The sequence below is a fragment of the Lingula anatina genome, chromosome 1, assembly GCF_051362555.1.
Source record: "Lingula anatina isolate TDL-2025a chromosome 1, LinAna3.0, whole genome shotgun sequence".
In the NCBI taxonomy this organism is placed as follows: domain Eukaryota; kingdom Metazoa; phylum Brachiopoda; class Lingulata; order Lingulida; family Lingulidae; genus Lingula; species Lingula anatina.
Genome location: NC_141767.1, coordinates 39,684,679 through 39,712,287, shown reverse-complemented (window position 1 = coordinate 39,712,287; position 27,609 = coordinate 39,684,679). Strand labels below are relative to the sequence as shown.

General features: G+C 37.2%; 1 protein-coding gene across 4 annotated transcripts in view; it reads right to left on the bottom strand.

Annotated features, from left to right (window-relative positions):
* The window catches only part of LOC106173091 (regulator of G protein signaling 12), a 40,835-nt gene extending 13,617 nt beyond the window's left edge, over positions 1–27,218 (bottom strand). For 2 of the 4 annotated variants that reach the window (XM_013554079.2, XM_013554080.2), the window contains exons 1-6: positions 27,012–27,217; positions 19,447–22,769; positions 8,875–8,967; positions 3,169–3,357; positions 2,757–2,843; positions 1–5 (exon numbers count right to left, since the gene is read on the bottom strand). The exon at positions 1–5 is cut by the window's left edge and continues 142 nt beyond it. In XM_013554079.2, the coding sequence (XP_013409533.2) occupies positions 1–5; positions 2,757–2,843; positions 3,169–3,357; positions 8,875–8,967; positions 19,447–22,764 (3,692 nt within the window). In that variant the 5' untranslated portion in view covers positions 22,765–22,769; positions 27,012–27,217. Of the gene's footprint in view, positions 6–2,756; positions 2,844–3,168; positions 3,358–8,874; positions 8,968–19,446; positions 22,770–27,011 lie in introns of all 4 variants that reach the window. The other 2 variants (XM_086999999.1, XM_086999995.1) reach the window with 2 other exon arrangements.
* Positions 27,219–27,609: the final 391 nt, after the last annotated feature.

Sequence of the window (27,609 nt, the reverse complement as noted above, 5' to 3'; positions counted from 1 at the left end):
TTCATCTAAATCAGCAAAACACATTTATTCAGAACAGTTGGTCTTGTGAAGTGAAATAATTGTTCGAGTAACATTGTAGAGCAATGAGCGTTTTACATATCACACGGTTTAACTCGCTTCCAGTTTTGCTAATGGCATTACCTGTCAGTCCGTGGTTGCCTTGCAATAAATTCTCAGAAATCCATGATACATCTCCTGAATTAATCTATCAATCTGAAGGCCACCCAGATCTTTAAAGTACTAGTACATCTAACCAAGTAGATTGAATGTAAAAGAAATCTTCAAGCATGGGGTTTAAAATAATCAAAATACTTTAAAATTGTTTTAAAAAAATTAGTTATAATTCAATTCGAGAATCTCTTATACTTTATAATATCTAGGTTTCTATCACCCATGTATTGACTCAACACATCATCTAATCATAACACAATCATTATGGTTATTCCTGCCGATCCTAAACTCCACATCACCTTATACACCCCTATCAGTTAATTGAAGGAGGAATCATTTTATTTTTCTCTCCAGCCTTTCCAATACACTGTAAGTCAATAAATATTCATCCAATTTTTCTGGCTGGCAACCAAATAAATACACACAGTGCAGACTGGGAACACTTCTATGGTGAAACCATAAATATCATGAACTTTTAGAAAATACAAGCAAATGTCCATTACGGATGCTGCATTGTAATCAATAGATTGAATTACATAGGAATGGAGGCCTTTTTTTATGCTGCTGAATGTCAAAACCATGACCCGGCTCAAAGATATCCTGAAAAGCAAATGAGCTACCCTCACAGAGAAAAATTCTCATTTTGAGATTTGGTTTCTGGTTAAGCAGCAAGCATCGAGGTAAAAATCATCATTATAGTCAACATAGTTAAATTCAATGAGCATTAAAAAAAACATGAACATTTGTACCACAACACCAGTTATACTGATATGATGTCTTTTACCACAAATATTTCCATTTATTTTTCAAATGCAGCACCGCCAATCATTATAGTTTTTAAAGCCACCCTGTGAAATCAAGGATGAAATTTCTCATTAAACCACATGATACATGGTGTACAACATTAAAATGATCAGTAATCTAACCCTAAGCCGCTATGAAAAGAAGTGGGTACAAAGTGGAACACAAATTGCCAAACTCATTGTTCGATAGGATTAGATTTCATAAAAAGTGCAAAAAATATCAGCTGCTTTAAGATAATCATGATTGATTGGTATGTGATGTATCTGGAATCCTTGTTAGACTCCTTCAATCCACTTCTCTCCAATTTAACAAAGTATTCAAAATTTAACTGTAAAGAAGCTTTGCACACCTATATTCATTTCACCCTTGGACAACAACAGGGATGTATTATGATAAGTAAAATAACCATAACTCACAACACTTAACTCAGGCTGTGTTTATCTTATTTAAATTGTTCTGTTTCCGTCCACTAGTGATCCAAAAACATTAATTCTCATTGTGCTTACGTATTCATTATGCACAGGAAGGCAAAGTGATCTCCAAAGCCATGTATTAAACACTGAAGTGCAATCCTCAATAATGGCACTACAATGTAATTATGTTAATCAAGTGTTTTCCCCATTATGAAATCAATACTGGTGAAAAGTGATAAAATTAAATTATGCACATCAGCGGTTTTAAAACAATTGCCAAATACAGACAGGTTCCAAAAAGGGAAAATTGAACTAGCCCTTAAGATCTTATCACCCCATTTTTGAGATACTGACATTTGGAAGCTAGACCAAGTTTCTTTACAAAGCATACATTCAGTAAGAATTATTTGTCTGGTAAGATCCCTTTTTCATTCATTATGGTTCTGTTCATATCGTAGAAATGATCCAAGCATTGCCCATCATGTATACACACACATTATGCATGAACCAAGTTTCACCAAGATTTTTTTATTCTTTACTTTATTTTCGACAACCTCCATATTATAAATCAGATACACCACTCATCATCAGGATGTATGTGATATCCTTATGTGTCAGTGCTATGCACTTGCATATGTCACATACACCTTGTCAGCTTGTGGTGTATCCATAACATATCCACCTAGAGATAACAAATAAATACAAAGTTACAAGCCTTATTTTGCATCAATTCAACAAATTGTATCCATGTGGTATTTTTATTTCTTTGTTTTCATGTCTCCATGATAGATCTAAAAAGAGTAATTCCAGACAATGAGCTAAACTAGTTTCAGATATATGTTTGAGGGCTCATTATTCAGCTCGCATGAAAACAGTCAACTCCCCTATCTTGTTCAGTTTTATACTTTTTACGTCAATTGTAACCCAAGACGCAACCCTATTTTCAAGGCAAAAATCAATCACTGTCTTAATGCTATCAACCTCAATTTTAAATGCCTTAGACCTCTTTTCTGTTGCCCACAGCAGTGTGCCAATTCCCTGTGTAATGTTATTGTACTCTTACTAGGTCATTAAAAATCATTCACCCCAGCCTCCCCCCCCCCCCCCCCCCCCCCCTCCACACAATCTATTGAGTTGGGGTTCATGACTGACAATATGTATAACTGACAGACACAATGATGAACATTATTTTTGTAGACACAGACTCTGAATTCCCACCATCAGTGAGGTCGCCCAAGCCCTACCTGGTTAAAAAGATATATGTTCATACCCAGGAGGAGGAGAAATATACTCATACAACATACAGAAGGGGGAGATATGGTGTGTGATATGTTTTATCTGTATATGTACAGCGAAAGGTTTTCTTACCTGTGCAGGGGAGGAAATTTTCTTAAACTTCTCACAGGTGATCCAAAACAGCATGTTTTCTTCACTAAATTCTTTCTTCAAAAATTCCTGTCAATGAGAAAATAATGCTGTAGATATGGCTGTTGACTTTATCTTTTATATAGCACTGTTTTTTTAAATAAATGAAAAGCACAACATTAATGTAATCATGCAAGATGACATATCCAGAAACCTGACAAAAACACAGTGACTACCTTTCTGTTCTTTCTTATTTTTAATATCATTTCTTACTGAATTTCTATTTGAGAAGATTTATTCAACTGAATGTTGCTATAGCAAAGACAAAAAAATATCTGGAATGAAAAAAAAAAGAAGCAATTCACACAAAAATGAGTTGAACAAGAACATTCGTATGCAGACCAACAGTGCTTACTGTAAAAGTAGCCTGTCCAGCTGGATCAGCCAGTAATTTCTCAAAGCTGACTGCCCACCCTGCCACACGTCCCAGGTCACTCTGGCACACGTCAACATGGATACTGGCATCGCTTGCAACACTGGTCACACTGCTGGCAGACGCCATCTTGCCTGACAGAGGAAACTCAGCGTCTGATATAGCCAGAGACTGAAAGAAAAACAATAATCTCTGTTAGTGTACAAGACAATGGTGAGCTTGTCAACATGGCAGGCTTTAAATGTGATCTTGCAAATGGATGACAAAATAGTGTACTACGCATTTCTATTTACCAGGTGAAAGTTATGAAACCAACTATACTCCCAGTTGGCATTTAGAAAGACACATTGACATATATAACATGGTATTGATGTTAAACATGTAGACAATGGCAGGCTGCTTTCTAGACAAAGAGATGGACTCAAACAGCAGATAATAATCTATATAATTAATAGAACCATGGAAAAGTTCGGTCTAGGTGGTCACTTTCAGTCATCATTTTGCTGTCCTAGCTCTAAGCTGACAGGAAATCTGTGTGCATCCAATCTTAATACTCAATTCATAACACAATTGTTATATAATTTATAGCCAGCATGATATCAGAACAACCTACATAAATGAGTGGGAAATATACAGAAAAAATCTTTCAACCAAAATCATTTTTTTATTAGGAACCAAGATATTTAATGAAGAGAAAAAAAATTATATACAAATATCACCACAAGACAAAGTATCTGGAAAAGAATCTTTGGCATCAAGATTTGTGACTCATACACTATACCTAATATATTTGGTATTAGTATCTGAACCAAATTCCCTCTCTGTCTTTCTCATGAAGGCACGCACAGCACGTACAAGCACACACATTGCTAATACATATCTCCATGACTGAGAAAAAGTTTATTTCCTCACTACAGCATACCATCTTAATAATACAGCAATACTGAGAAATTTGCAAGAAAATTGCATTACTTTTAGATTTTAAGAAAATAAAGCTCTGAAAGGTGTTCCTCTTACTATCACTCTTCTGCTTTATATCCCTTCTGGAATGTAAAGCATGATGCAAACTCCACTCAGTATATAAGCCTCTGCTTATTGACACCATCTCTGAGTCAATGAAGATGTATAAAAGATACTGTTTTAATTAAAATCGAGTTCATAAATGGTTTCCTGCTAATTAAATTATTTCATGTTATCGATAAACATTAATAACATGAAATAATTTAATGAGCAGGAAGCCATTTGTAAAATAAACTCAACAGTCAATTTTTTGTCAATTTTCTTGATCGATATGAACACTATTAGCATCTTAGCAAAGGCCAGAATTGCAAATGCAACTTCAAGCTGCATTTCAAATTCCACAGAGAACACAAAGAATAGGATTTCCATATCTGTATAGATTTTTAAAAATTGCTTCTTTTATCATACAAGGTTGATAAGAATTTCTCTCTTAAAATAGATGGTGCTGGACTTGGTGTCTTCATAATGAAAATCAAAACCACTGTTTGAAACCTTAAATTATAGCCCACAGAGAACTTTTTTATGTTCAGTGTTATAGATAATATCAGATTCAAGCAAGCACAGGTAGTTTTAGACAACCTTAGGAAAAGGAAAAGGGAGGGGGTGACTGCCTGCTATAGATCATTCTAATTCAACACTGCTAACAGACATCGAGTTAGAATCATCAAAAAAAAAAAAAAAAAAATTGCGCCCACAAATTGGCACTTATAATGATGTGCAAGAACATACAACACTTCAGTCAAATAAATCAAGAGTGTTAAAGCCATGAACAACTGAAAATAAATGAGCAGGCCCTGAGCAATGCAGACTGAGGAGAATCTAATGGTGCAAGATGGGGAATCCACGTAGGGTGGAGAGTTCCAGATGCAGCGCGAGAGAGCTGTTATGTCCCTATGATGGGAAAAATAGTGCATCATTTGGCAAGTACCTGTGTACTGTAACTGTACACACTGGGCCATGCCAGGGGCGGTTTGAGGAAAGGGGGGGGTAGCGGTCAGCTACTGTCATTTTTATACAATAGCAGTACTCTACTGCTACAGTACCAACATTTGTATTGGGCAATTACAGCTCGGTAAAGGTGTGATGATCAGATGGATGGTTAACCAGCTTTAAGACTAATTTTAGAAGATAAAGCATAGCATTTGGTAATTGGAATTTTGAAAATTCAAAGCTGTGGTAAAGAAAATCTTGGCATTACTGTTCATGTATGTGAACCCAGCCAAAATATCATTTTATATCACTATTCAATTCAAAATGAGATATACCAAACCCTCCAAATCTAGTTTAATCAAAACAGGACTTCAATATCAGGGATGAGGCTACCATTTAGCACCCTGAGCTTCAGAGATAACTTGACACTAACCTCTTCACAATAGCCTATCTTCATCGTGTCAAGTTACCTCTGACGAAAATAGTTTGACCTAGTTTATATAAGCCAATCGAATCCATGTTTCAAAATTTTTCACCAAAGTTTGGTGAAAACGCTGATTGGTTGACCATCAATCGGCAATCCTCTGCTGATTCCGCAAGCTCCATACTAACAACATAGTTATTGTCGTGTGCGGAGACATCCGAGGAGTTCCGAGTGCATAACCGTACACAAAGAAAGCATGGAGTATATCGGAATTGAAACCAGAGCAGTTTGATGCCCTGCATCATTATCTACTGAGGGATGATGTATTTTGCGTGCTGCCCACAGGTTACGGCAAGTCCCTGATATTCAGCCTTATCTTTGATTGGTCCGGATTTGAACAAAGCGCGCTTTGACTCGTTCGCGTTCATTGGCTAGATCGTTCAATGAGTCATTGAGTGCGGGCTTTAAATTTGATTTGCGGGCGGCGGGGGCAATCGAATGTGGTCAGAGGTAAATTGACACGATGAAGATAGGCTATAGTGAAGAGGTTAGTGTCAAGTTATCTCTGAAGCTCAGGGTGCCATTTAGAGCAAAAGTCAGAAAATATTGTGTGGGGTAAAGGGGGCCGTTCAGGCCAATGACACTTTTGGCTTCCAAAAAGTCGGAATTCCATCGATATTCGGAAAAATCTCATCCCTGAATATACTTCTGATTGAAACAAACATGATTGGATACACAAACAAGTGATTTGTCCCTAATCAAAAAAGGAAAAAGGAGCCAGCCATAAAACATGCAGGCAATTATATTCAGCTATTTCCTCTAATAACAACAACATTAATGACCTTTATTGCAATATCAAACATTGCAACATTTCAATGTGACATCCATGATCTAGGCTTTGGACAAACAGGCCACATCAAGCTCTTACCCTACAAGTAAAAAATGTTTGTCCTACACCTGCAGCAGTTAAAAGAATACCTTTTTAATTGGAGTAAATAACTGTACAGAGTATAAACCAGCCTTACCTTCTCCTACTGTCTGAGTTCTGCTGATTCTAGACTACTTTCAATGATATCCGGGACTTAAAGTATCATTATGTCTTGGAGAGAGAAATCGATGAGATAGTTTTCAGATCTATTGAGATTCAGCCTGCATTACAGAGTTTCACATTAGAAGTCAATCAATTCAGTTCAAAGTAATCACTCTTGAAAAGAAGGGCCTCTCCAGTCTTTGGGGCTTGGTGGTAGAGCATTGAGAGGATGAATAGCCCATTAGACAGACAATCAAATTAATGATCTAAATACCATTACTTGGCTGACCACTGGGCACTGACCATTGGGCACTGTGCTGCAATAGCCCTTCTGACTTAATCTCTGGACACTGGTCAAACTGTGGTAGGCTGTGTCTTGGGACCTATTTCACAAAAGTATCTTGCATCTAAAATCAGAATTTTAACCAACTAAATTGTGTTTCATAGAGAATCTTAAAGATAGTTTGTCTCATTTTTCCCAACTACTCCCTTAAAATAAAACTGTGGCTGTCTTGGCAATGTTCCTTCCATACTAAGCCCAGTAAGGTATTATCAGTCTACAGCTTGCAAGATGCTTTCAGACCAGTTCTGCAAAGTTGTCTTTATACAGACCTTCATCTAATTTAAGTTTAAGCTGAGCCAAGCCTAGTATCCAGTATCCTATCTCAGGATAATGGTCAGGACTTCCAGCAATATCCTGTAGACCTGAATCCTATCTCAGGGCAGTGGTCAGTCCAGCATTACCCTGTTTCCTATCTCAGGGCAATGATCAGTTGAGCAATATCCATAATCCTATCTAAGGATAATAGTCAGTCCAGCAATATCCAGTATCCTATCTCAAGACAATGGTAAGCCTCAGAAATATCAAATAGACCTATATCCTATCTCAGGATAATAGTCATTCCAGCGATATCTAATATCCTCTCTCAGGACAGTGGCCAGTCCAGCGATATCCAGTATCCTATCTCAGAACAGTAATCAGTCCAGCACTATCCAATATCCTATCTCATGACAAAAGTCTTAAAGTATTATTTCCCAGGACAATGGTCAGCCTCAGCAATATCCAGCATCCTATCTGAGGACAGTGGTCGGACTGAGCAATATCCAGTATCCTACCTCAGGACAATGGTTCACCTCATCAACATCCAGTATCCTATCTGAGGACAGTGGTCAGACTCGGCAATATCCAGTATCTTATCTCAGGACAATGGTCAGTCCAACCATATCCAAGATCATATATCTGGGCTGGCATGTGTCCTTCAGTCTCAGATGAAATGTGACCTGCACCTGCCATCATACCCAAGGATTTTTTTTTCAGGACAGATGTCAATATGAGATGAAGTGCGACTTTATCCAACACCATGACCTGTATCCAGGATAATATTTCAGGTCAGAGGTCACTTTCAACCACCCTGAGCTTCAGAGCTAACTTGACACTAACCTTTTCACTGTAGCCTATCTCCATCGTGTCAAGTAACCTCTGACGAAAATAGTTTGACCTATTTTATATAAGCCAATCGAATCCATGTTTCAAAATTTTTCACCAAAGTTTGGTGAAAACGCTGATTGGTCAGAGGTTACTTGACACGATGGAGATAGGCTACAGTGAAAAGGTTAGTGTCAAGTTAGCTCTGAAGCTCAGGGTGCTTTCAACTGAAATGTGATCTTATCCCAATACCATACGTCAGGACATTGACCACTTTTAGCTGGACCGTGGTCTTTAGGCCTTGTCTATACTTGGGCAGTAATCAACCTGTACTGGCCTGTGTCTCACTGACAGGTCAATACCCGTGACCTAGGACTGATTCTCCCCCCCCCCCCCCCCCCAATTTCCCCGGAACCCCCTCCCCCAATCTTTGAATGCAATCAGAACAGCTGATCCATGAACTAACTAATCTGCCGAATAAATGTGACAGACCCCACTAAAAAGCAAGCTGCCCTAACCCCCTGATGGTCTCCCTGCCTTCACATGCGCCATTAAACGGATTAAATCTCAACTTCGAGTTTTGATTGTTAGATCCCTGCAGAGAAGGCATGTGTTAAGGCAGGGAGACCAACAGGGAATTAGCAGCATCGCTTTTAAGTGGATCGGCCATATTTAGTCCATGGTTCTGTTTGTCCGCGAATCAACTTGTTCTGAATGGGCTCTTCCAATTCTATTTATCTCATGGCTGGCTTCTCCACCTCTCCTTTCCACCCAATCTCTTCCCATTAAACCCACCCAGTAACAGGCTGCCCCCTCCTCCCCTTTACACCCGATCACTTCCAATTTTACTTCCCTTACCTCATGTGACTGGCTATGTGGCATCTTTGGTGCAGACGACTGCTTCTTAAATGCTCCCTGGCTGCTTCTCCTCCAATGAGGATCATCTTCTGGCTGCAACATAAACATGGAAAATACATGCACCTTTAAACACACAAGCACAGAGCATTTTTTTAAATCCTTCTCTATGTGCCGAGGGAATTGACATGGACTGAGAACTCCCGACTGTCTAGTCTGCTTTGATAGATAAAATAAAGCAAGAATGGATCTGCACTGTAAACACTTTCAATACCATGTTCAGCTGCACTCACATTAACCTTAAATCATATTTTACCCTCTATTTCCAAGAGGATTATGATGATCTTTAACAAACCATTCTGCTCTATGTATGGACTATAATATTTGTTGCTTACAGTTTTCAATCTGCGTCATCAAATTATCTTAATAATCTTTTCTTTTATTAAGACAACTCTCTGCACTAGTAAACAATACTTCTATTGTATTTCCTGTTAAACAATTAATGCTCTCTTACTTTTCCCTTGAATATAAAGTCATACATTTGTCTTTCTCAAAATTCTAACCCATTTCCATTTCCTGAAACAAGCTCATTAAGCAACAAGTGACCAGCCAACTTCTTATATTCCTACACCATCTCAGCACAATGCTGGTTTGCAATAAGAAATTATCCTAATGCAGGTAAATCAATATACATCTTGATACATAATGCTGCAAAAGTAAAGCTGTGTAACCCAAACTGCCTAAACCATGAACACACAAGAAAGATATTGACAAGAGGCAGCTAGAGAATAGCTACCAAAACAAAACTAGAATTTTAAATTTAAAAACCTGTCACAATCATAACACACACTACAGCTGATCATTAATGTGCATATATCTAGATATGCTTGCTCATTTTTCCCTTTTTTCTTAGTCTTACAGTGCAATAAGAGAATTTCACCAATGATTTCTGGATCACTTACAGTCACTCTATTGCATGTGTTAAACGTCAGTCTTGGCATCTTATACATAGAATGTAATAATAATAGTAATAATGATATAAAACCTTCAGAATTTACGTCAGTACTTGGCAAAGACTCTAACAAAATCAAATCTCAATTTATGAAAGACAAAATGAGATATATGTATACTTTGAAATTTCCAGCAACATCAACAAAAACACACCACACAGATAAAAAAAAAATCCCTCACTATGCTCGAGAGTGACTACGAAAAAAAATCAAAGCAGGAAAAAAATCACTGCCCTTTACCAGAGTTTTAGAGAAAACCCCATATTGGCAAAAGTGCACTTTTCCTTGAGGGTGTTAGCTTAGTACAAACCCAGGCTCTCTTAAAAGCTCCTGTCTTTGAAAGAATTTACCTTTCCATTTTATCTGTCCATATCTCCTGATAGGCAAATCTGACATCAAGAGCTGCTTGAATGTTATGACAAACCAATGTAAATCAGTAACATGCCAAACAAAAAAGTGACAACATGATCTACGCTGGTTCAACTTTACCGTTACTGTTCATCAGGCCATCGCTTCAAAGGTAATCAACCAAAGATTCAATATGTTCCGCTCGTAGTTGTGTGATTATTTTGGGTCAATTCTATATCAGTTGAGTTACTCATGAACTCTTTAAAGCAACATTGTTTGATTGGTAATCAAATTACATCTTGTATAAAACCCGACAGGAAAATGCACTAACCAATGCATCCTTGTGTTTAACATGTTTCTCTGATAGTGAGCAGTTAGAACCTTGCCATAACACTGTTTTATCTTTACCATGTACTTATTTTCTCTATACAACCTTTTTTTTTTAATACTATCAGCCACATAGTAATTTTTTTAAAAGAAATATCTAGCAAATATAATTTTAAAAACTATAACATACTAACCATTTTAGCTGAGAAAACAGAACAGTCCTTGTTCTTTGCTGAATCAGGCACAAGCTTTTATGTAACATCTTTTTGTAAACAGAGCTACACATGACGTCAGTACAAAAATTACAATGGCTTAACGCGTCATCATGGCCTATAAAATTAAGCTAACTTCCAGCTACCTTGATCCTGGTTATTACTGTCATCTTTTGCTCTTCTGAGAAATGTGCAATGGATTTAATAATAAATGGATTAATATTTCAATGTTCTATCTTTCAGCAGTTATTAAAGGTATCACATGCAGAATTTTCATGCAAAATCGAAATTTCCTTACAAAAAGAGCATTTTTTTCCTTCTCGTGAATCATTGCTAGACCCCTGCCAGCACTTGGATTTTAAATTTTCACTATTCTTAATCAAAAAAATTAGTTCCAAATATTTCATGACACACTTAGAACACAACCGCCTTCCCATCTGGCCATCATTTTTTCAAGACAAATAATATACATTATTAAAAATGACCTTTATTTCACGACGTAACAAGAAAATGGTCGAAGTTATGTTTCCTAGTCTCGTATCATGTAGATTTCATCTCTCCCATAAAATTGCTAGATGCCTAGGCATATATCTTGTGAGGTTCTTAGGCTCAGAAAAAATTATCGACATCAGGTATGCCTCAGATAAACTTTTATTAAAGAGGTTTTATCATTATACTAATCTGAATTGAGAAAAATATAAGGCAAAAAATGTAAGATAAAAGTATGACTATAAGACATTTTCAAGCAGGCACAGGATACCTGAATTTTACTTAACAAATGTATTTTCCAATTTGAAAATGCAAAGGAACGTAGTTGTTTGCAACAGGACAACTGTTGATATGGAGACCCTCTAATTACTATAACATCATTAAGATCCATTCACAACCTGCTTTAATTAACCTGCGTGGGGAAGTAATCCCTTTGAATAATAGTGCCTGATGATAGGAGAATTACTGGAAAAACATAACTTGGAACCAAGATTTAGCAATCAGGCCTGACAACATCATAGTTCCTGGAATATAGCACTGGAGAGGACACTGACCTTTATATATATATATATATATATATATATATATATATATATATATATATATATATATATATATATATATATATATATATATGCACTGGAAAACAAGATGTTGATCTTTTCATTTACAGGGCAGACAAAGCATGAAGTGGTACTTCAACAGAATATATAGATCTATAGAATCATTCCAGGTTTTACTTACATGCTAATTTGGTGGAATCTTGGTTTTCACCTAGTATACAGGATCATGCCAGACTTCTGCCTTACACACAGAAAAATGTGTTTTTTCTCAAGTAAGAGTGCAGTGTAGGCAGTCAGCCATAATCACTTTACTCAAATGTCAAAACACCATAATATTATCATTGCTAATTTCACTCACGCAGAATAAGATCAAAGACTTATATTTGCCAATACAACTATGTCATAACATCATGTTTGAATGTTGTGACAGAAGATGTAACATAAGGATAAGTGTATTTACAAACATTTGCTCATGTATATACAACACTGTCTATAGTAATCAGGTTTAAGAATATAAACTAAATGCTTGTGATACATGTTGATATATTCTAGACATTTTTTACTTAAATCTCATACTTTCTTTGAGGCAAATGTTTAATTCGGTCCACTGAGGCAAAACTGACTTGTGTGCCTAATTGTGAAAGAAAGCAATCAATGAAGCAAGCCTGGCCAGTAATCGATCCAGTGTCATTTTTACTCTTGCTCTCCCTCCTTCTCTCAAACCACTTTTGACAGCAGTAATACTTCCATCATCTTCAAACAACTCATACATTTTGCGATACAGCACCATCAACAAGCAATGTTACTGTTTGAGCACAAATATTAAGGGACCATTAAGCAAATAAGGCACATTAATCATCCCAACCTTCAACTAATCAAATAATTCAGCAATAGTCAGTTAATAACTCTCTGCGGCACAAAAATCACTTATCTATCATCATTGTTCTTCAGCCACATTGTCAGTGGGACATGAAAAAGGTCCCTCCTCCCTTTCACTAAATCCGTTTCTTGTCTCTGAAGGTTCCATAATTCAGGAACATTCACCTGCTAAGAGCAGATAACTAGACCTATTGGTTTAAGATATTGTAATAAATACACAGAAAATACTTAAAACATTGCATAATCATTCCTATTTGGACTGATGATGCAGGTGCTAAGATATCGGATAATCCATTGCTTGGTCTATTAAAATATACGTGCACAGAGGAGAGAGAATACTAGTTTTGTTTCTTTCAGTTGTAGTCATCATTACATTTCCATGCACAAACACACATATGAAAACATACATGAACAATCTATTTATTCATTAAGAGTAGTATTACACCACATGATCTTTGACAGACCATACATCCTGTATGATGCAACAAATGTGTATTCGTAGCAGTTCTAGTATCCAAAGGAGTCTCATCTTGTAATGAAGGAAGTGCAACATGACTTTTCATACCATTTTTTAATAATGTTCCCTTAATGCCCTACTTCACATCATTTATTCATTCATTACAGTGTATCCAAATGTGTTTTCTAGATCATTATTCTTATCCCGTTCTGCCAGAATGTGCCGTAATTGATTGCCAGCAGTGTGACACCCCCCTCCATACTATATAGGATCTCATACTTCAATGTTTCTTTTTATAATTAATGCAGTTTTAATGTATTTATCATGGAGTTTTTGAAGGTATTTTAAGTTTATTTATTTTGATACAAAAACTTGTTTCATTTACCTTTAATCCTGAGAATTACACATATTTCTTTACATTGTATAATCTTTAAGGTTATCATAGGACCATTTTTTTAATAACCAATATCACATTGATACAACAAAAAAATGAGATAACAATGTTCTGCATTTGAAAAGCAGTAATTGCCCCAAGGATATAAAACCTCTGAAGCAAGCAGTAAACTTCCACAGCCATTGCTTAATACCAACTCAACTTAACCACCTTTGAAAGTCACACAATAAGAAAAAAAATTCATATTGCTGATTTTTTCAAAAAAATACAACAGTCATAGTCAACTCTGGAAAACAAGATACCCCAAAAGCAGTGCAATAGTGGGGATAAAATTATAGTCATTTTTAATCACTTTCCCTCAAGGTCAGAATTTAATTAATTCCCCTCGAGTCAGTCCTGTCCAAGGCAGTCTCCTGATACCTGACAAACCACTTTTCTACAGTGCATGGATGAAATGATAATCAATAAGAAAAGCTGTGGAATGATTATTGTATTTTAACTGAACCCCAATAGCTTTTAATGCTCGAGGTATTGACAAAGTGAACACTGGCTTTTAAGTCAAACCCTAACGGTTTGGGCTTGAGCAAAAGAGCCATTTCAAGTATTGCTGGTTGGGCTACTAGGGGTTAGGAAAAGATGTCTCCTCCATGCCACTGATTAGGGACTATTCCACATAAAGATACTCTCGACTCCATACTTATTTGAACTCGAACAATGTTATACAGCTGAATTAATTTTCAATAAACACAAAAATCCACACTGTATCACAAAAACCAAACAAGCCAAAACCTAGGCTTTTCTATCAACTTTAAAATCACAGTGTTTCAATCAAGATCACAGATTATTTTTCACACTAGACAGGTTATTTTGCACCTTGTTTTCAGAGTTACTCGAGCAGTGAAAAAATGATACCCTGTCTCAAGAATGACAATACATTTTTAATCCTTTTTAACATAAAGTACACCACGGGAACTCCTAAATCCATACAAAATATTGCCAAATGGAAATAAATGCATTACATTTAATACTGTCACTAAAAGTAGACAAGCAAAAGATATTGAATTTAAGTCAACAAAATGAGAGTAAGATGTTGTGAAAAGAGCTGAATTAATTTTTTTAAAGATCAAATAGCTACAATAGAAAAATCTGATCCAAATTAAATCTGCCAAACTATATACAATTTCCCATCTCTCTCTTGTACTTTGACGTCTTCATGCAACAAAATTTGTGCACAATTCCTTTCACTCCAGTAACTCTTTTTAATTTGACAGGTTATCATACATACAAAATTCTTCAATGTTTCCACTAGTTTATGAAATTCTTACCACATACTGGGGATCAGATTGAATGTAAAAAGTATACAAATACAGTTTTTTGTATCTAGTGGTTAAAAATATTCATTTTTATCAATTGAAAGCCCACTCAATACAAAACCTTGGCCTTTTTCTTTCTTAACTCCTTTTATTTCCTTCTCTCTTTTTTAAAATTATAAACAGATTAGGCAGGAATACAGAGGCCTTATATCAAAACCATTCACCAGTTTAAAACACTAACTTATATCAAGAATTTTGAAGGAATAACTGCTGCTTTTAGAAAAGTTCAGTTCTCTGCATGCTAGCAAACTGAAAGCGAGTCTCCCCTTTTTGTACACACACACGCACACACATATTGTGTTTTTTTTAATATAATAAAATTCCTAAAATATATTAGAGAGGGTCAAGGCAAATGTCCAAGCTAAATCTTGTTTTAATTATAAGATCACCTTCACTACTGGTAAAATCAAAAACAAACTTTTGGTGATTATTTTTCAAGTTTCCCAGTGGGGCAAATTTCTAAAAATGGCTGAAACCTTTCAACTTATTTCTCCCCTTCTTTCAGAAAGACTGATACAATGACTTTAAAATCGTAAAGACATTTGATTTTTCAGGCCTTGACTTTTGGAAAACTACATTCCCTTAACACCAGTCTCTACTTACACCAAATAAAGTATTCTATTGGTATTGATTATGTAGCCTTCTGCAATCCTGCAATCCTCTGAGATATCAACTGTCTGATTCCGAATTTCACAGATTAGGCTGAAAACCATACATCAGAGCAGCAGAATTTGATAAAAATAATAAACCTCAGCAGTATTTCAAAGCATAATTACCAAGAAAATTGACATTTAGGTACAAGACATTTGGTGAAGATTTTCCCCAAGAGTGTAGATCTTTGTTGTGCATTTCGAACTCATCCACCTTCATATTTCAAAAAGTACCTATCTGCTATTAAGACATCAATTTTTAAAGGAACTTCAAGCTTATTATTGAAGGAAAATGTTAACTGAGACAAAATGTCTTCCTATTTTAAGTTCTTGGGTTCTTTTTTGCTCAAACACCATGCATTCCAATACTTTCTGACAAGCACTTCAGCATGGATGAAAACATAGCGACTGGCAACTGTTAAAACCAACAAGACCTTAATATAATCCCTACAATCTCCACAGTATTATCCTTCCTTGCTCTTTATATTGATAACTTTTCAGCTGGGTCAATCAGTAAATTGTAAAACTAACGATTCTTGCCTAGTGCTGTGAACATTCACTTCATCATCCACAAGAATACAAGATCTTTGACATCAAAAAGACAGAAATGGATATAAATATTGTTTTTTAAAACCTAATAATAATAATAATAATAATAATCAGAGTCAGATATCCGTGTGACTCATTTCAAAGTCAAAAGTATACTATGGCATAATTAAATAATTCAGACAGCACATAAAATAATCAGTGTTACTTCAATTATATAAACAATAATTTATATCTAACCATACTAAATATCCAGTGGTATATTGTGGGCGTAACTCTTAAAACTTGCCTTGTATTGTGTATCTGTGAACTCATTAGCCAGTTCTACTCTCCCTGCCCTGAGGCAGGTGGGCAGTGAATTCCAAAGATAGTGAAATGTTGAAAAATGTCACATCCCTGTGGGAAGATTTAGAATAAATAAATGAAGCCCAAAGAATTAAATATTTATCTTCTTGGTGACCTTGCTGGTATACAGAACCAAATTGTAATTGTTTTTATATGAACAAAATGAAAGTTCATATTTGCAATTCATGTCTTGTGTGGAGAATTAATTTTTTTTTTCAATTTTTCCTGAGAACAACACTAATAAGACATCTGATAATATTCACTATAGCTCGTAATAAAATTCTGATAATTATATCTTTAAATTCATAAAAAAGTTATCACAGGTCGAAACGTTGTCTTCAGTTACCTACATTCTGCCACATTGCAAAAAAGAAAAAAAAAAACTTCCAGCACCACTTGCATTAAAACACACGAGAAAACCTGCTTATTTGAGAATTAATTAGATTTTTGATCTTGTTTCACAGGCAATAATCAATTAATATATAAATATCTAACACATTTATGACAGAGCAGGCACGCAAACATGACATACATAAAAAATGAAAATAAATGCATTTCAATAGCATTGTATGATTTCCTTCAGGGAACTAAGCGGCAATAGTCTTTATCAAAAATGACATAAAAGATAACATTTAAGCTAAAACTAAGAAGTATCTCACACTTTCCCAAATGCCATTTCACATAAACTTCAAAATATAATCAAATGAAATATATATCCCTGGAAACGTTTGATCTCAAGCGGAGAAGATCTGGACATAGGCTCTCACTTCGACTTGTTAAAACCATGTCAGGTGTTCTGTATATAATGTTTACACAAAGTGACCTTCTCTCTGAGACTTTTTCCCTTCCAGATCTGATAATGACTCCCAAAAAAAACAACAGAGATTACCTGATAGTCAATCTGCTCTTTACTCCTGAAGTGGTAAACATGGAGGCTCCTATTGGACAGCACCTGAACTGGGGACAAAAGAGCTTTCAGTAACTTTGACATGGCCAATAAATTTATGGCTTCCTTTTGGCGGTTGTTGAGATGACGCTCAGTTGTTGTTGTTGTTGTTGATGTCCCTAGGCCTCTATCGCAAAGTTAAGAGGCAATTTTACCTCAGTGCCCTATCAATGATACAACAGTTAAGTCCTCCACTAGGCTAGGACTGGGAGAGAGAGAGCTAACTTTCCTCAAGAGACCCTAATCACTTGCCATCATAATGCGTTGTTGTTGTTCTTCTCCTTGAAATGGATTTGTATTGCCAGCAGCTGGCACTACTAACAGTGGAGGGTCATCTCTGCATTATCACACCTTCCCACGATCTCACCAAGATCCTCCTCCTCTCTCTCCTAGTACACGCGCGAATGAAATATATGGGACCAAGTTATGGCAAAGGCACCTCAAGCAAAAATGACAAGCTTTGTGTCCAGTCTCCGAGTTGCACGGCAAGGTAATTGAATTATGAGGCTTATTTCACACAGCACTGAAAAGACTGAAGGCATTCATCCGTGCTAGCCATAACAGTTATGAATTGATGCACACAATGGAAAATTCTTGTAACCTTTCTTAATGCTTCCTCAGTTATTGGTATTTGTGTTCTTAACTGGCTTAGCTTACACACTGTTTCTTTTCTATGCATAACATTTAAACTACCTGTGTAGTATGTTAAAGCCCCGTTTCTTTGCATGAAAGCAGGCAAGCCTGATGAAAGGGCACCAACCCGAATTTGCTCTCACTGCCATCTATTGGCAAACTGTCACCAAACCGCTGAACAGCTGCTTGATAAGCAGCAGCTGCTGGATTTTGAATTTTTCTCCAATCGTTTTCTTTCTGAACTAGAAAAAAAGTAATAATTGCCAGCAACATGGCCCATGATCTATTCCTTTCAGTTCCATTAAATTAGTTTTATGAAAGCACTGTCTTCACAGCAACTCTGCATCTGCTGTGTTAGCAGACTACAGCGTGGATAATTAATGTACTGCTAAAGAGCATGAAGTGGCACCTATAATAACCTGACAGTCTTCTTTGTAAATAGCTTCCTGCAAACACTCCAGGGAAAAAAAGAGAAGAGTCTAACGCAAGGTAGAAAAGGGCTTTTAATTATATCTTATCCAATTTTGCATCATTTCTTTGAAATAGTAGATCAAAGCAGACAGTTGCAACCACCAACGTCTTCATATTTCCAATCAATGATATAAAAAAATGTTCAGAAATCTTTCAATATGCTAAAATATCTTCTTTAAAAAAAAAGACAAAACAAGAATTTTACTGTAAGACAACTTAATCATGTGTTCACAGTGAATCTTCTTAAATGATAAATCCTATCATGTAAATTTTGTTTAAAAACCAGTTCCCCAAGCACACTCCTTCAAGACAGACTCAATAAGGACATTGAAAACCAAAGTGAATAACATGCTCATTAATCTCCGCTGCATTTCTTTTCATGAAAAGGCAAGTCTAAGACCTATGCAAATGGAAGTTTAAAATGCCAGGGTATAACCAGTTAAGGTCACCCACCAGGTATGGTAGCCCAGAGGTACCTTGCTCTTACATCAGGAGGCCCAGGGTTTATACAGAAACTGCAGGGAAGTTTACCCAAACCTCTGGTTATTCAGCCTGATTGTGATCTACAAGGGTGGGCACCTGACATTCACCATCTCTGTAGTAATCGATGCTCTTACCGCAGAGCACATGAACTACAAATTATCTTAATGACGAACTGTATAAACCGAGAGCACTGCTGACGCATGCTGTTTATCAGATTTCCAAGTAACTGACTTAAAACTTCCTAAAAGCTCTACAGGTATCTGATCTGAAGGTGATTTAATGAACACAAACATTACCAGTAATGACAAATGCTCAAATTCCCCCGAGAGCCATCATCAGAGATAAAATATCAGGGGAAGTCCATTGAAGAGTTCAATGACCATATTTCAAAGTGTCTACCCCTATTAATCAGTTTATTCATGAAAACGTGATATTGGTGGTGGACTTACCTGTTTAAAATTAGGGATGGTCACTTCTGAGAATCTTCTGACCTCCAGGTGTGGATGAGCAGCCTTTTGTGATTGGTCTTTATGGTTCTCCTGGACACCCCCTTGGCTAGCCCCATTTGGAGGAGGCTGAGGGTCTCTCTGGGATGCTCCATCATGAGACATTCTATCGGGATTTTTCTGGGAATAGCCGTCACCTCTTGATAATTTATCACCGTCACCCTGTGTCTGCTTTAGTTTATCAGAATCTTGTGAAATCTCAGCATCTGCTTTGGAGTTAGCTGAAACTGGTAAATTTCTTTTTGTCAAGTCTGGCTTTTTGGGAGGTATTGGTTTTTCTTTTTCAAACCTAGCTACCATTTTTTGTACTGCAGCCTGGTTTGAATTATTTGATGATGATGGAAGACTCTCTCTTGTGTTTTCATCTTTTTGTTTACTTTTATTATTGTTCTGTTTAACTGGATGACTTGGTATCTTAAACTCTCCATCATTCGAGTTCTTCTTCTTTTTGTGCTTTTTCTCATTGCGCTCCTCTGGCACATCTAGCGCATCCGGCATATCTAGGTCACTCTGTTTCTCAGTGGAAGATGAGGCAGTTGTGTTAGTTGGGGTGATCTCATTGATGCTGTTGGTGCTATTGGAATGAAAATTGGCTGCCTTGAACATGTCAGGTCCAGGAGTGATACAAGCCCTGGGACTGAGCTTGTTAGCGAGATCTACTGTTTCTACTTTCAATGCCCCGACTCTGGGGACATGGGGCATCAGTGGTGTGTTTTCTATGGGGCAAGATAGAGGGCGCTGCTTGAGGTTGAACTTGGCATCCTGCTGTGGTAGCCCAGAGACATGGCCATCTTTGCTGGTCAGATCGACTGAGCTCTTATGGGATTCCTGATCACTGCTGGTCTGTTGGTTGGTATCTACAACAATTTTCTGACGTGTTTGTAAATATTTGTGCATACTCTTTCTGAGGTTCTCTGCACTCGTCCTGGCATCTAAAGACTCTCTACTTGGGGAGAGTTTGTGTACATTAGGGTCTGGCATGGCCCTCAGGTTCAGCCTGTCCAACACTGGGGGGTTAGCCCCTGAAGGGGATACTTGGGTGCTGCCTGCAGACTGTGGAGAGGTGGAATCACTCGATTTTCTCTGCTCTACTCTCCTGAAGGCATGACCAGGCTCAGAGGGTCCACTTCGATGGTGGTGGTGGTGATGTTGAGGAGGAGGTGGAGGGGGTGGGGACAAGGCACGCCCATGGTCAGGTTGACCACTCCGATGACCATGAGGCCCTGGAGGAGGTGGGGACCCTGCAGCTTGCCTGTCATAGAACCACCTGGGGTGGTGCCCATATTCATGGTTATAGTGTGGCATATCCACTACATAGACCATGTCTCCATTAGAGCCATCCTCACGCCAGAAACCTAGACCACTGTCACTATTACTGCTGTTACTATTACTCCTGTGGGCAGCAACGTTGGGATCAGCAAACATGTTGGCCCGAGCAATTTCTGCCTCATACAGTCCACCCACCCTGTCCTTATAAAGCTTAGCAACAGTCCGTAATATGGGGGTGGCAGAGCGGGGAAATTCAAGACACTTGTTCGTCTCTGGATCATGAGTGCACTGAAATCCAAATGCCTTGGCTTTCTTGGCATGAATATTATGTGCCCTCAGCTCTGGGTCTACCATAAACACGTGGCACGAGCTGCCGTGTTGTTCTTCCTCCGCCTGGCTGCCATTATCACTGCTGATTTCATCGCTACTGGCACTGTGCATGGTCACCAGGCCAAAGAACCTCTTGTCATCTGGGCAGACCCCACTGAAGGCAAGCCTGTCAGCTGGATAATGTGCCACTGTCATTCCCATACTATTGGTCAGCTTCACACCATCACTGAACACCTCCATCAGGACCAGAGTGTGAATCTTCTGCTCGACGCGCAATCTGCGGATGGCACTTCGTATCGACTGCAGACGGGAGTTTGGCATATTTGAGTCACTTGGCATTTCTATGGAGCCCACATATCCTACAACTACTCTGAGATTCAGCTCATTGTCTCTGTTATTCTCAGCAGCCTGGGGAAGGTTATCATCTAACCCGTTGAGAGGGTCCAGATGAGGCTGGAGAGAAGGATAGAGTATATTAGACAGCTCCTGGGGAGTGAACACAGTCTGATAGCCAGCAGGACTTATTGGAGACTTGGCCCCTTCAGGGTTAGTCCTCACCTTGGGTCTCTGCTCCCCACTGGCACAAGCACCTGCTGTGTTACCCCTGCCCCTAGGCCTCTGTTCTTGACTAGCTGCTGCCTGGTTACCCCTAACTTTAGGTCTCTGATCCACACTGGGGCCTGCTGCCTGGGCAGACATGGCCGCATGCACCTGAACTGGGACATTATTTCTGTTGCCAGAGAAAGGCCCTGGCTCTATAATATCTCTCCTGGACTTCCTTTCCTGCTGGAGTCCGTTATTTAAAGGTCTGTCCTGTAAGTGACCGTTACTTACTGGTAAGTGATTGGTCTTTGATCTCTGGTGGTGATATCCCTGTCTTTGTTCATAGTTTCTCTGCTGTTCCCTGAGATACCTCTCCACATCTGGACTGTGAGAGCGCTGGCGAGATTTCAAATACTTATCAGCTTCTGGACTGTGGGAACGATAACGCTCACGTAGAAACCTTTCAACGTCTGGGCTATGAGAACGGTGATTGGCTCGTGCAAAGCGATCCAGTTCAGGGCTCCGTGCACGCTGGTTGGCTCGGAGGACTCGCTCCACATCAGGACTGTGCGATCTGTTTTTCTGTGGAAGTCCATTATGCGTGACCCCTCTGCGGTGCTGGTGTCCCTGCTTTCCAACGACAGGTAGAGGCTCTGTGAATAAAGCTCCAGATTCCAGATCAGCTAGCACCTTCTCTGCACGGTTTGCTTTGTTTCCATCACTGTTTGCATTATTGCTGTGTCTGGGACGGTTTCTGTGGGGATACTTGGCCTTCTGTTTCTTTGTGTAGTTTTCATCATCGGAGGAGGCAGAGCTGTAGTTGTTCTCTACTATCTGTACTACAAGGACACCTGTTGAGGACCCAATGAGGCGCACCACATCATCATGGTTGGCCTGGGAGACATCCTGGTTGTTAACAGACATGACAAAATCCCCTGTCCTGAGCCCTGCCCTTTCTGCCGGACTGCCTGCAACCACACAGCTCAGTATACAGGGGTGTTGTCCTGATATGGTAAACCCATAGCCACTTCTCCCACGCCCAATTTCCACTGTCTTCAGCCCGTGTGGAACTGGCCTTTTCTTGCGTCGCCTCTGTTGTTGTTGTTGTGGGGCATGCATGGTGGCTGGAAAGAAAGAGAAGAATTTTCATTGATCATATTTCCTAACAATTTCTTTGTGTGGGCATCCATTATTCCATCTGCCACCCTGAGAGGGATGGTATAATGCATGCACACCTCAGTACACTGGCTACAATATGTCTTTGTCACACACTGATAACACAACTATTGCCTGTTACATTATACTGTGTCACCTTCCTCAGTATCTCTCTCTCTCTCTCTTAAAAATCAGTAAGCATGTCATACATGTTTGCAAGGAAGAGTGCAATTTGTAAACCCAGCCATGCTCCTGTAATTGATTGAGCATGGTTCTTGTCCTCAGTTGGAATTTTTCATGTTCTACAAATCCCTGCCAACACCTACATAAAAAGCTTAGGACCTAGAACAAGCACTGTAAGGCACTGGCACAAATCAATTCAGAATCAAACTGATATGATATGAGCAACAGGTTAAGAACTTTCCAGATCATACTGTGATATGATAAAATACACATCAAAAATGAAAGGAAAAGTATAAATAACCATTGCACAACCTGTTTTATTGATCTACATGGCATCATTGCTAATAACATCAAGTATTGTGGTCATGCGTAGGGTTAGGTCTTCCTCTAATTCGAAGTCCTGCATACAAATTACACTAAGCAAACCAACAAGTTTATCTGCTTTTGGATATTCTATAATGTTTAACTGATCGACAATGATCATTTGCAAGAGTGTATGAATGCATTACTTTTGTTTATTTATATACCTATTCTAATAATAAGTTATTTGTATGATAAAAAAAGTAAACTGTAATAATTAACCTAAATGGGTTAAAGAAGCATTTTTTATGTTTATACCTAATCATTCTCATACATAAGTACTAGTACTTGTAAATTGGTATTCATAATATAACACAAAAGGAAATAAAAACTAAAATTAATTTTTAGAAACATTGTTTGCAGTATTGCTTTTAGTATCAGACCCCGTTTAACATTGATCAAAGTAACACCTGAACTCAAAATTCCACACATATAATACATGTCTCATCCCCCAAAGACATGTACTGGTAAGGGACACCATAATACCAAAGCCACATGCAATGTTAGCTATATACATATATCAGACCAGACACCAGTCATCTGTTCAGTGCAGAAAACAGCATGATAAATTGCCAGCTGACACGAGGTGTTAGAATGACTGTGAAACAAAAAAAGTCTGCTTACTTTTATTTAATATATAAATCAACATGAAGAAAATATATTTTTTTACTTATAAATTCATTTGTTGTTCTATCATTTTTGCTCTATTTCTGAAATACTGGAAATTAGAATTAAACCTTAAGACATTCTCTAAAGTACAAAAAGTAAGTTCCTTTTATATAATTGTTTGTCAGGAAAATTTTTTTTTTTTTCAAAACACAAGCATTTTAACAAATTCAATATGCTTTTTCAATGTTTAAGTATAGGGAATGAAGTACTGAATGACAAAGGAAATATTATTAAACTGACATTAATGGTGATAGTGTAATAGCTTCATATTATCATGCTAATGTCAAATGGCTCATTTAAATTCAAAGACCAGTTTGAAACTGTTTAATGTCCTCAAGTTTAAACTGATATCATTGTTATCTGAAGCAAATACGTTTATTCACAGCTTGTACAACCTACAATCACTTGAACTTTTTGAAAATCCTTTGAAAAACAACCATTTGTTTCTTAATAAGAAAGTTCTATCACTTTAAAAGTATGAAAAGCATCACTTTATTTTGAATAGTGACCGTTATTTAGAATATGTTTTACTGCAGCATCAAACACAAGGGCAGATAACCCATCCCTTAGTTATACATCAGTGATTTGCCATACAAGAGATCATTTAACTCTATCTCAAATTTAAAATGAATAAATGGTGCTGGGGTCTCTTCTGCGTGGGACAAAATAACATCACACATCTCCAAACTGCTTGTCTAGAAAAATTCATCTAGAAATCATTTACAATTAATATTATTTTCAGTATACCACTATTAGCCTCTAGCTTTTTAATTTTTTTATTACTTTTATTTCATTCAACCAATATGACCACTCCCTCATATACTCAGAGGTTTAACACCTGAGGTCTTGGCACCTGCTGTTGTTGTAACATTTTAAAACTGTCAAAACTTCATATGTTCAAGTGCCTTACATCTGCAACTTACCCTGTCATTATAACACATAACCAAAACAAAATACTAAGTACTAGAGATCTGAATTAGAAATAACTGTAATTATATGAGCAAACCATCTTTTGATGTCTGCCTATTTTAATCATACCTTTGGACAAAAGTTATGTGCTGTCGTTAAAGATGCATACAAAGTCAATTTTTGTCACAAAAACCAACAAAATGCCAGCATATAGTTTCAAGTAGTATAACTAAGAGAATTACCAAAAGGCATTGTTTAATTTTACCCGAAAATGATGTTTGAACGGATTTTTCTGCTGGCATTCTAAGCTGTATGTCAATGGGGCAGGAAAGTAGGTCACGAAAGTAGGTTAAATTTACAACCAAAAATTTAAAGAAAGGAGCAGTCTAAAGGTTTTTTATGGCTGATCGAGTGATCTATTCAGTTTATCCCTTGGCATGTTGCATTTATTTGAGTCATATAAGAATCTAGTAGAAGTGGTTTACATGTGTTACTGAGAATCCACGCTCCACCGATGCTCAGTTCGTATGTACCTTTAAAAGTTACTCCAAAAGGGCAATTCATCAGAAAGACGAAACAGGTATACTACAGAAATGTTTTTATCAGTTAAAGGCATAATAACTCTTTGTATGAGACCTATATTTCACAATAAAAACCTTGTGAATAACTCATAGAAAAATAATATATTCTGTTTTACCATAAAAACAGCAGTTATAGCTTTTATTCTGATATTTGAACTTGTCTTTAGACCACGTGACCTCCATTGATGTCTATACTCTGTTAAAATCTCTTAAGAGATTTTAACAAAAAACTAAACTTTTTAGAAAAAAACCAGGGACTAACTTTGAATGTAAAAATGGATTCATTAACCATTGGTATGCATGGGAAAATTGTTGTTTACTCCAGGAAAATTCATTTTTTGGCCGAAACGAAGAGTTATTATTGCTTTAACATCTAGCTAAATAATAATACCATAATTATACTAGTGTATTAATAAGGTATATCTTTTGTTATCTCCTACCTTCTATTACTTATACCTATTACTTAATAATTATATGCAAGAAATATCTCTACAACTATAAATAAAAAGCATATCAGTTTCTTATCACCCAGTGGACAGACTATAACAAATTTAGAAACAACACTCATGTATATAATTGTACACAAACTAACAATAGCTAATAACATGTTTCAATATTCCAAAGCTTAAAGCAATAATAACTCTTCGTTTCGGCCAAAAAATGAATTTTCCTGGAGTAAACAACAATTTTCCCATGCTTACCAATGGTTAATGAATCCATTTTTATATTCAAAGTTAGTCCCTGGTTTTTTTCTAAAAAGTTTGGTTTTTTGTTAAAATCTCTTAAGAGATTTTAACAGAGTATAGACATCAATGGAGGTCACGTGGTCTAAAGACAAGTTCAAATATCAGAATAAAAGCTATAACTGCTGTTTTTGTGGTAAAACAGAATATATTTTATTTCTATGAGTTATTCACAAGGTTTTTTTTGTGAAATATAGATCTCATAAAAAGAGTTATTATGCCTTTAAAGTTTATTCCTTAGTTAAAATATTCACCAATTATCAAAGCAAAAAAGTGAATTTTAGAAGGTACATCATAGGCATGACACACTACATGTTACAGATTTAGATAGCTGTTTTGATTCTTGTCCAATAATATCCAGTACTGCTCCACTCGTTCATTCAAAATCACTGATGTTTTACAGGTAATTTTTATATTTCAGTTGCTCATATCACGAAGTCAGATCAACTACTGAAAGAACCCGCACAGTCGAGAGTGCCAACGGTTTATTTACGTTTATCATTACTTTCAACAAACCCGTTACAAATTTTGCAATTTTTATTATTCGTTATGACTTATCATAATAGCTGCAACGGTGAATTCAGTATCATGGGTGCTCTGTTTACATAAAGCTGACATGCTTACTGTTGGTGAAGTTGTGTAGTCACTGCAACTCTACAAATGGACTGAACAACGTTCTGAATCCATTTTACACTGTTGTTGCTGACAATATTTACTAAATTACTGAGTTATTTGTTGTTGACATAGTTTGCATACTACCACATACCGATATTGGACCGCCTTTCAAAGTGCCACCACAGTCAAGTCGTGCATCTTATTTTCCTGTCAGTGTGTTTCTTCCCTCGCTATGTTGGACATCTCGCATATGTTTCAAACCATTCTTAGTTGGTAACTTTACTTTTCAAACAAGTTTTTGGAAACGATCAATTAAGATGGACGGCCGTTACGACACGGGTTTACGAATTATCTTGCACATGATTGGCTGCGTGCTCTGCGAGTTGGTATGTGATGTTCAAGATTGCAGCAGGTGCGACGCCAACACAATGAAAGGTATTGCGGAGTTTTTAAAGCCCGAAAAGTAGAGCAGTTTTGTGGTGACTTATTATGAATTTTTTTCTTGAGTGATAGAAGTCTTATAAGTCAAATCAACTTATTGAATGGATATTATGCTGCATTAAATAGGCTAAAAGTCTTAAACTATGCTGAGTCAACTCACACTCATGTGGTTTGATCGCTTGTTCTTTATTCAACATTTGCGCCCTTTATCCACGTTTAGCTTCTGAATAAGAAACCCTCACCAACAAATTATATATTATAATGATCATCTTTTTTGTTTCCCATAAGTAGGGCCGGAGTTAGGTCTC